General features: G+C 42.5%; 1 protein-coding gene across 1 annotated transcript in view; it reads right to left on the minus strand.

The window, feature by feature from the left end:
• Nucleotides 1–3,530, minus strand: part of LOC131281880 (AF4/FMR2 family member lilli) — a 150,345-nt gene extending 146,815 nt beyond the window's left edge. Inside the window, exon 1 of the mRNA XM_058311241.1 lies at nt 3,045–3,530. Coding sequence (XP_058167224.1) covers nt 3,045–3,056 — 12 coding nt within the window. The 5' untranslated portion in view covers nt 3,057–3,530. The remainder of the gene's footprint in view (nt 1–3,044) is intronic.
• Between the last annotated feature and the right edge of the window lie 7,825 nt (nt 3,531–11,355).

Genomic DNA, 11,355 nt, shown 5'->3' on the forward strand with positions numbered 1-11,355 from the left:
AGAACCCAAGACGACGATGTTCAGGATTATTTCAACGTTTATTAATCCCACAGCGTAGGGCTACCTTATAGGCCTAATAAAGAGCACCAGTACTGGTAAAAAGTGTATTGAACCATATGAACCCGACCCAAGGGGACGATACTACTAGCTTCCTGCCTGCCAAGGGAAATCACCATGACAAGAGAGTGCCATTCAATGATGCTAAGCCTTACGGTTTGGTGTATCCGTACATGGTCGAGAATAATTTATGATCATAATCTAACGAACAACCCAGTGTAGACGTTACTGACGAAAGCCTCCTCCACTTATGTATCAACACGTTCCTTTTTTCAACTAATCTAAACTCAACCTCGTTCGACATCCGGAAAATCTCTATTGGCTTCATCAGTTACAGGAGGCAGGAAGTGTGACGGAAGACGGAATCCAAGTTATGTCACCAGTATCTCCCACGAGATAACCACTTGTGTACGGAAGCATCACAAGGGTTGTAGTTGTTGTGAAAATAATGCTTTGCGCATAAAGTGTGCATGCAAACATGACCAAGCATTAACGAACCTTGTGCCCGATGCCACAAGGTGTGAATTAATTTGATGGACATTCCGGACCGAACGTATGAATATGGTAAAACATCTTCAACAGTCGTCTTTGAGGTTGACGCCCTCATCAAGGCTCCATGTCGCTTGTTTTAGTTCCGTGTTTTAAAAAATTGTTGTGCTTCGTTCATTCGGTTTTAAAATTAACAAATAAAGCAATGACAAAGAAAATATAATTCCCAAGAAACGAATTTAAAGATGAGCCTACCAGACGGAACTTTTACCAAACTTCAAGAGACATTCTTATCAGTAGCAGCAACAGCAGCAGCAACAACGGGAGCATCTCAACTAGAAGCGAATGATCGAGCAAACATGTTCATCGTTATCAATGGAAAGTAATGATGAAGCATATTACAACGTTTCGCTTTCCGAGCCTTCAGCTCATTATCGTTACAAAGTTCCGAATGCAAACTGTGGACCGCTGGTAGACACATTCTAAATACCTACAAATTGGTCCAGTATTGACTAAGATTACCCAAGCAGATGAAACAGGTCTGTAAATATATGATCTTTACTTAATTTTGAACGACTTTTGACGCATTGTTTTCGAAACGAATTCGTCGTAAGATCATAAACTTATTAAAAATGACGCCATTCCGAAGGCCCCTAGGATGGTGTTGGGTAGAATGCACGAGCTTGCACTCCATAGTCTTTGAAATAGTTGGTACCAATCGAATTTGAATATTGTTTTGGATACTTGTAGGTAAAACCCCACAGGGGCCCGGGATGATGTGTGGCAAGCCGGCGAGTGTGTGCATGCAAATCGGGTAAGGGAACAATTCACCAAGACGCGCGAACAAACATATGCGTCATCGCTCAGGCTTGCGTCGGCACTGTCAGAGAAACATCGATCGAATGAATAATTCCAGGCAAACGATTAAACCCGCTGTAAAACCGTTGCGGGTGCACCTATCGATCTTCCGAAAGAATTTCATTCCACAGCCGTCGACTTTTCTTGTTTTTGTTTTTTCGTTTCGTAACGCTAAGATCGTGATCTACGTGATTTCCGGACGGCACCTTCCGTCCGTGGTAGAACAATGTACGGGTTCACTCGGGTGTGAGTGACGATCAATGATGCAAAGCTGATGTTGAAACCCTAGAATATTATTTAATTTATTTCAATCGAACGATGATTTGAAATGTTCATTAAGAAATATCGATAGAAGGAACATTGAAAAGAGAAGATTCCCTTTTTTGGTAAAATTCTTGTTCACAACTGTTAGTAATGTGGTGCATCAGCTTCCACGCGGCTTAGTAGGCGTTGGATGCGCAGCTGACACATGCCATCTCGAAAAACAACTGCTAACAACAATCATTCAAGAAATCTCACTCATTCACAGGCAAGAGAGAGATAGGCGAAACAACATCCCCTTCGTCCCCGTTATGACTTTTACCATTCATTTGGCAAATGCTGTTTTTCTTCCCCAGCTGCTCGAGTAACCCCGACAACCGATCCGAGGAGATTGTATTTGTGGCAGCGTCTGATTGCGTCTGCAAACAACAACAACAACAACGAATGCAGTTCGAAACCGGCATGTGCATCGATGTGCAGTTGTCTGCCTCTGGAAGACGGAGCTCGAGTTTTGCACCGAGACGAACCAAGTCCATCATATTCCGACAGTGTGCACAGGGAAGAAACCTCCCTCGTGCAGAGACGCGGCGTGGGGTTTGCTTCACGAACGGTGCAGTCAACCGCAACCGCGTGCTAGAACACATGACCGTCGCCCGTCTGTTGGTAGTGGTGGCCATAACACTAGAAGTCGGCACACAGAATGCATCTTCCAGTCTATTCTTAGTCTCACAGCATGGGATTAAGGTGCGCAAGGGGGGCGAAAAACACCGTCTCCATTGGTTGTAGAATCAAAGAGAAAGGGCTGAAAATAGAGTCGCCCCTTCCAACCGTTGGATGCTCTGGAGCTACATTTTTGAATAATTAAACGGTGTATCATGCAGCGACTCCTTCAATCCTTCATATGTGAGAAATAGTTGTCCACAGATTTAAGGTAGTTAATGTGAAGAAAATCTCAATTTGAAAGTTAAAATACTGCAACATATCTATCCCATAATTTACTAACATTTCAGGTTTGTCTCCTTTTAAAATCTCTTGAAAGCTTTGGTAGTATGTTTAATTAAAATCAAGCAGAAAATGCGCTTTAGAACCATACCATAGTGTAATTTTTATTATGAATCAACGAAACTTTTTAATAGTTTTTCAGGATTTTCCTACAGTTCCATAGAATACTGCATAAAAAACCAAAAAGAAAAGAATAAATAATAACAACAATAAAAATTTTGCTAAGGACCGATAGCTGTTCAATTGTAAATGACAGAAACCCACAACCCCAAACACCAAAGATGGCAATTATCAGCCACAAAGTGGCCAACGATTATCTCCCGACCAAGGAATTTCCTTATCAGCAGAAACCAAAACACCCAACGCAACACACTTACCGGAAAGTACATTCCCTGGGGATGTAGAAAGTATGGTCCGGAGCCCCACAGTTTGACGGCTTTTTGGATAATCCCTTAGTTCATAAAACCGACGACGGCCTAGTGCGACTTCGAGCGGTCCTCGGCGTGAGACTGTGTAGCGTGCGCCTTTGGGGGCCTCACTTTTCTTTTCCTTCTGCCGTTTCGCGTTTCCAACCAGAGCAGCGCAGTCGAGAGGCCACTGCTTTCCCACAATGGCGAATGGTTCTGGTGTTTTTACTTCGCTTTTTTATATTTTGCTGCTTTGATTTTTCTCTTGAGATTCTGCAACTTTGATTTCTCTTCCTTCCGGGAAGCTCACTTTTGACTACACACAATTAACACACAGATTCACTTGAAATTTACTTGCACTTTTCGTAGGGAACACTTTAAAAACAACAAATGGCACCAGATTTTCTTTTTCCTCTTCGCTTTGCACGCTTTTGCACAGATGCACTGCAAGATGACGGAAGGGTATGCCTGTGCAATGAAACTTTCTTTATGTACGCTGATACTAAAAACGTAATGCACAAATTCAGAAAAGATGGTGAGAAAAGGGAATCCGAAAACGTAAGTACAACAAGGATAATGATGTTTCCAGCACCGACCAAGCAATCCTCAGAGATGCTGTGCAGATGTAAATTGCCTATCTTATTTCTTCCAGGATAATCATCCAAACACACACACAGACACAGTAAATGTCCATCGTTTACAAACACTAGTGGCAATCCACGCGGGGATGCGCCAAATTATGATGTGCAGGTAAACAAAAAGGCATCTACTTGGTTGATGGAATCGATAACAAAAATGTTTAACTAACTGCTTCGTTCAACAAAGTTTATAAAAGACTTGCGTTGCCTGTACGATAGACTATTTTTAGAAGCTCTTTAAAAATGCGCAATAGAAGACACTTATACATTCAAACAAATCTTGCCAATGGAGAAGCAATCCTCACGAGTTTGTGAAGCATGCAGGAATCATATGACACATCCAATTTTTCATAGATTCAACTTCAAACGATTTGTTTTTCTTCCGTCGGACCGGGTTTTGCAACATGAGCAGTCAGTCAGGCCATTCGTGGGTTTCATTTATCCGGGGATTTGCAGCAAGGACGAAACGGCATCGCACCAACACAGGTACGCTGCGTCGCCGAAAATTCCACACGGCCTGCACCAATACCATCGCAGAAAGGCATTGAAAAGGATTAAACGTCAAAGCCGGAGGAGGCAGTGCTTATCCCAAAATGATGAACCAGTTTTTGTTTGCCACGGTAATTGAATCCCCTTCCAGTAGGCTATGGAAAACATTTGCACACCTCGCCCGTCAGGAGGGGTGGCAGGAATGTTTTCAACTTGATGGCGAGTTTTAATACACTGCGACGGTCACAGTGGCAGCTTCCTTTCGATTGCACAACAAACCAGTCAAAACATGCGCCACGATAAGCTATCAATATGCTGCTCTAGAGCACACACAGTAGAACTGATTCACTGTTTCCCGAACGTTAGCACAGTAAAAACAATTTGCACCGCCGGAGGGCACCAAAACTTCACCTTTCGACGCGTTCACCAGGCGCTGCGCGAGTCAACGTGGTTCGTTTGTTGTTTGGCGTTAAATGACTGGCACCAGCTTTCGGTCCACGGCACATTCGACGCGCTGCACAGGATTTTGACAGTTCCCGCTGCTGTCCTCTCGCGATCTCTCGCGCTTTTGGCCCAGCGAGAGAGACGCAAAAGAGCGCGATATCCCGCGAGCTGGTCAGAATAAAATGGTGCTGTTTTGTTTTCTTCTTCCGAACGGGGCGGCCAGCAACCAAAATACACCTTCTTATCGCTTTAGCAGATGTTGGCTTCCACTTTGCATATCAAATCGTATGAACTATTAGATGGGTTTTTGCAGCCCAGCTCGTTCACTTGGAAACCTTGCGGGTCGTTTCTTTTGTAGCGTGTGCAAAAGATTAGCTATGCTGCCGGTTTTGGGTTTTTTTTTGTTGGAATTGGAAGCAAAAAGTACGATTCTAAATCACGAGCATACATCGCCAGCTACTTTTACACTGCATACACACGTATCCTTGCCGCGTGTCCTCTTACAAACACACAGGCGAGAGAAAGATCGAGAAAAAAAGGAGGAGAGAACATCAAGATGGCGTGGCCGCGGCGTAGCCCATCTTCTCTCGTGGGAATCATTTTTCCCATTTTTTTTTTTCTAGAGTGCAGCATCCGCACTCAGTTTTCCCGATGATCCCGATGAAAACGTGTCTCGTGCTAACTTCGGAAAATTTACATAAGAGCGCGCGCGCACACTACACAACACCGTTGGTGTTAGCATTTTCATCACCAATATACTGCTGCCATTCGCTGCTAGCGTTTCTAGTGAGGATCTATGCTTGGACCGTTGTTTGACGATTTTTCGGACCGTCTAGCACATCGCAATATTTCGGGCAAAAGTTATAAAAAACACACGTTTGTTTTTTCGTTTTTTTGGTTAGGCACACACAACACGACCACGTACACGATAGCGATAGCAACGGTAACAACTACTACGACGCAACGATGCTGAGATGGCTACGCGAGATGTGCAGATGAAACACATGGATGCTGCCAAAACACAGCATTTAAAATTCGCCATGTTTGTACAAAGGGGCATTTTTTTCTGAAGTGAAGAGTTAGAAATCAAAATAAAAATTTTGGCAGTATATACGGCAATGAAATTGGGCGCAAAATTTTCATTTTTTGTAGTTTTGTCTTGTAGATTGAAGAAAATTGGTTGCACATACACATTAGTTAGTGTTTGTGTTAGGAATTGTATTTAGAACGGAGATGATGAACGAACAAAAACAATGTTGGAAAAAGTTTCCCTCGCTGCCTGCTTAACCTGTGTTACGAAAAATTCACGCTTCACGATCGCCCTTGATCTTCGCAGCATCCATCTCGTCTCGGAAGAAACTTTTCCTCTTTCTCTTTCAGCAAATTCGAATATAACAGAACTGCGGCTAACGTTATTGGAGATTGTAATTTGTTTGTTATTACTATGTTTGTCTACCGGCGAACTAAAGGAGCGAAGGTACGAACACACCATTGCATATGATAGAACGAATCCTGTTTTGTTGTACTTCACCGTCTGTTAGGCATAGAATCGTAATTCGTTAAAGTAAAGCCATTATCTAACGCCGGTTTGGGGTGTTTTTTTTAAATGCACACATTCACATACACCAACCGTGTGGCAGAGAGGAGATTTTTATTCACTTTCGTGTGAACTTCTTCTCGCCTCGTTCGCAGCGTCACAACTTTCCCTCATTTCACAGAGGGTATTCTTAATTCTTTTTTCTAAATTTCTTCGGCAGATTTTCTGAACGTAAAAAACGATTGGGACGCGCTGCTCGCACAGCTATCTTACTCTATCACACGCTTTCCTGATCACCGCCTAATAACAACACATCATCGGATCGGTCAGACGCGCACAACTCACCGAGACGGTGACACTTTTGAAACTGAAAGGAACACGCAGCTTCATTCTGCATCAACCCCTGAAGAGAGGAAAGATGCCACATGCGGAGAGCAATGAGTTTTGCTCTCTGTAAAGAGATAACCTCGCAAATTAAAGAGAGACAGAAGAGAGAAAGATCTAAAGAGAGTAATAGTGAGAGAAGGGGAGAGGCAGGGAATGTAAAATTCAATTAAATAGTTGGGGTGTACTGATCTACTATAAACTTAGAAGAAGGATCAATTATAAGATAGTTGAAAGCGTTTAGTCGTCCAAAGATCTGTTAAACGATCACGTTTTTTAAATACCCGTTTGTTTTGTTTCAACAAAAGTTATACTTGTAAAACAAAACGTTAGGGCATTTTTATCATATCATTTTCATAATTATCTGTATCTCACAAGATTTGTTCATTTTACATCCAGAGCCAGCCAAAGTAAGGCATATATGCATATTCAATCCATTAGAATGCCCGGGAAGCATGGTAATCAAACACCAACTCAGCTAAAAGAAGCTGAAGGATTTCCCAACCATACACAGCTTTCATTCTAATGGAAGCAGCATTTTCCCTTTGACTGGATGCAGTTTCCCTAGGTACGTCATATGTTTACTCGAGATGTAGAAAGGCAAAGACGGTCAACCAACATGTGTGTCCCCACTTGGCGTCTGTGACTCCCGGGGCTTGAGACCGACAAAAAAAGCCAGCAGAGCGTGCAAACACTTGTGCGAGCCTCGCCGAAACGGTACTCGGTCTAGAGCCCGGTAAAAGCACACGCACATAACGGCTCAGCTGGAACCATCCTTTGAAAGTCCTCCGAAGCTGCCCTGGCAATTGACCGAGCGGGTCGTTTATCCCGGCCGAATGTTTCGCCCGCCGATGAATGGCGGAAATTGTGCACATGCGCACTGTTGAAAGGAAAATGAGTTTCCCTCGTTAGTGAAAATGAGAGCCCCGTTACCCGTTAAACTAACATTGTGCCGCGAAAATTCAAACTGATCGTTGGATCGCGGTGCCTGTAATGGCAACTGCAGAATAAATTTAATTCCACACAAAGTAAGGCAAACCACATTAAGGAGCAAAATGATACGTCTATGACCAATATTGGAAAAGTAGTGTGCATTTCGTCTCAATATCTTAAATGTATCTGTTGGTTTTCCGAAGCTCGGTTAAATTGGAATGCAATTTTACCAAAAAATGTTGTGTAGTGGGATTCTATACAAAATTTGGAGCGATGGTTAATTATTCTTCAATGTTACTTTTGCTGTGATTAAGTTTTATTTGAATTTTATATCAAGAAATCAACAGACACCGGTAAAATTGAAATTGTTAACTAAATTTGAATTCGAAACTTTTGAAAACCTTGAAGAACTCTTTATACATAAACCATTGCAAAAGTTTCACTTTTAATACTGAAAAGTTTCAATTTGTTTCAACAATCTTGGTTATCGAAACCATGAGTTTCCGAGCACAGCTTTGTTTCAACTTTCTTGGGCTCCGGCCATATGTATATACCTTGCTCACCTGAAAAGCTTTTTCCAGTAACCTTGGTTAGAGCCAAGTTGTAGACAACTGGTTTGCCTTTTATGGGATTATAGGAAATATAAAAAGACAGGTATTTTATGGAACAGGATAAGATGTATTTAAGGATAACGATGAAACATGTAATTCTGAAAGGCTTATACAGGGCTTGGCCCTATGCAAACCAATAAGCTTGCAAGTTTTGCAAGTAAACAGGCAAAACTACTGACCCTTTTAGATTACAAATTTTTAAAAAGGGGTCTCGTTCAAAAAAAAAAAACTTATTTAAAAAACAATAATTATCGTATTTTTCTACTGATGGTGTGTAATATGTACGCTAATATTGTTAGCTCTCTGCATGTGCAATGCTAAAAAGAAGTGTGTGTGTTGTTACGAACATCATTACAAAAAATGTTAAATACTCGAGCACAGATTCGCTAACCCCAAAAAACACAATAATTTCTCCCATGAGAGTATCATAGTCCCAAAAGGAACCACTTCAGAACGCGGGTCAAACAACTTTCCAATTCAGTGGTACCATAATCAGCATAAATAGATTTATTCAGAGCATAATTTGTTACGCACAAAATCGGCAGAGACCTCTTTTTGCGACCCACTTTTCACGACCCCACTCTCAAACCCCCGACATTTAGTTTTGGGTGATTATTTTTCCAATTAATTAAAGCAATCGTACAGATGTGTATGAAATGAGAGCCTAATTTGATTAACGCTTCGTTTATTGGAACCCCTTTTTACCAGAGAAAGTTTGTCCATGATTTACTCCTATTTTAGATTCACCCATTTCGACCATTTAGTTACCGTCGCGTTTGACATATTCTCGTGTAGCTTGGCACATAATGAAAAATCTGCTACTTCATTCCGTTACGTCGAAGTCTGCTCGACATCCAGCTAGTCCATTTGCAGTTTCCAACCAACTTTCACAACAAGCAGAACGTTCTGGTGACATTCACATCACTTTCAGATGCAAGAGAGACACAAAAATTTGCTTCCTGTGTCACGCAAGCAAAAAATAAAATAAGAAGATAAACTGTAAACGACCCTCAGATCCTCCTCGAAGCGCTGAGCAGTGGTCACCATCACCAACCAAGCTACATGGGTTAGGTTTAAGAGATGAAAGGGTCCCTACCCAGTACGGTGGATGCCGCAAACCTTCACCGGTGGTTTTCCCCTGTCGGGGCCAGCGTTTGCAGAATATTTAACACTTAACAAGATTCCACACTCGGGATTTGTAGCCTTCGCTAGCGTCCACTAGGACATCATCAAGCATTTTCAACATCCTCCACGCAAAAGGACTGACCCCAAACCGACCCAGCATTCTTTGCGTGTGTTTATTGTCGGGACAACATGTAATGGGGGTTTGCACACGAAATGAAATTGATACCAGTTGGATGAACGAAATTGCCCAACAGCAACACAAACCTGCATCCGAAATAGCAAGAGATCCGTATGCGAAACCCGTTTCGTTTCATTTCGCCCAAAAGACTCGAGCAAGGGCAGAACCACGGACGGCGGCCGGTTCGTTCTCGCCCTTATCTTTCATCTGTGAAAAGCATTTTCATTTCCCAACTCCCAGGCCGACCCTTGGAGATGACACCCCATTTGCGCGTAAACTTTATAACGCCTCGTCGCAGCATAAAGTCACCTCGTTATTAAAGCCGGTGGCGTACCTTCTTTTGGGAGCGATTTGTCGATGAGCTTCGTTTACCGCTTTTCCGGAGGATTTTAAAGGAAAACTTTTCCCCAACCTTCACTGAAGCGAGAACGAAATTGATTGTCGTATTTTTTTACTTTTCTGTGAGGTAACTCTCTTGTAATATATCAACCTCCCTTTCGGATCAATTTCACAAGACACTGCGATGACATTCCAATCGATTAGGGGATAGAAGGCTTTCGTTTTGCCTTCATTTTTGGTATGAAAAGGCTGTAAGTCCATTTGAGGTGAAACGAATCAGATCGAAAGTTGACTTTGACTAAACAAACCTCCAAAAATTCTATAATTTGGTATGAATTTATAGAAGCCAAAATATTTCAACTGTGCGGTTTAATATCCAACAGTTTTTCTTAACTGAAATATGAAGAAAATAGCTTTTCATCATCTTAGATCCTTTTTGCCCCGCTGGTTCAATTTACCCCAATCAGCCGTACAACAATCCCTCGCACTGTTTACCTGATGTTTTGTTACACATTCTTGCATGCGCCTCCATTTGTTTGGTTAGGTTTTTTCTTTCCACCGGCGTTTGCTTTTCGATCTCAATTCTTAGTCTGAATTTCTTGATGTACGACCCTGAAGGCGCACAAACAAATCAATATACGTCGCACCCGAACAGTTATCGATGGCATGCAGCATCGTAAAAAGGAAAGACAAATCCCGCCGGCCACCCCGGTGACGTTTAGTACCCCGGTTTCACCCCACCCCGGCTGTGTCCTCCTTGGGTAGATAAAAGGGAAAGGAAATAGAAACAAAACACACGCTTTCACTTTCTCCAATTTTCCACTTGCCGCATCGCCACCGTGGAGTCGGAAGGAAATAAAGTGAAAAACGGAAGCGCCTTACGGATGGGGAGGCAAACGATGAATTCGTTTTTCCATCATCCATAATTCATGACGGCGTACCGGTGAGTTCGACCGGGGACGCGCTCCCACAGACAAAGTCGCAGGTGAAATTGCCAATCGGAAATGAGGAATGTTTGGAGAGGGATACTGTTTATTCTATTGCTTCGTCCTTTTGTGATTACAAAGCTTACCGGAATTTCGTCACCGGTGTTTGCATGAGGAGGTGCGCCTGTCTGAGGGTGACCGCTTGCCAAATGTCTCCGTACAAACAAAACGGTTACCGATGAAAGGACGAGCGGAAGTTGGCGCCGATGATGAAGATCCTTGGGACAAACTTGTTTGTTAACGAATCTATCAGTGAAGATCTTTCGCTCGAAGATCGAATTGTTTGAATTGTGCTTTCTGCTTTGAAGAAATATTTCCTGTATTAAATCTATATTTAAGATGTAGAAAAACAAAATCAACTAACCCTAATATCCAACGGTTTGGCCCACTGTGCGAACATAAACGCATCGGCGAATGATTGCGGGGTCGACCATTTTGTCCCGACGTGTCTCCGCGGCTAAGTGAATTCTTATTAACTTCTTTCACCGTTCGTCATCTCCCATCCGGTGAAGCGGTCGTTTGTTGGTCGGCTTCAATACAAAGCGAAGGAAAATGGGCCGGAAACTGACTGCAGGAAAAGTAATAAAAGAGCAAGAAAAACAAAAACCCATTTGGAC

This window comes from Anopheles ziemanni, chromosome 2 (assembly GCF_943734765.1).
Source record: "Anopheles ziemanni chromosome 2, idAnoZiCoDA_A2_x.2, whole genome shotgun sequence".
In the NCBI taxonomy this organism is placed as follows: domain Eukaryota; kingdom Metazoa; phylum Arthropoda; class Insecta; order Diptera; family Culicidae; genus Anopheles; species Anopheles ziemanni.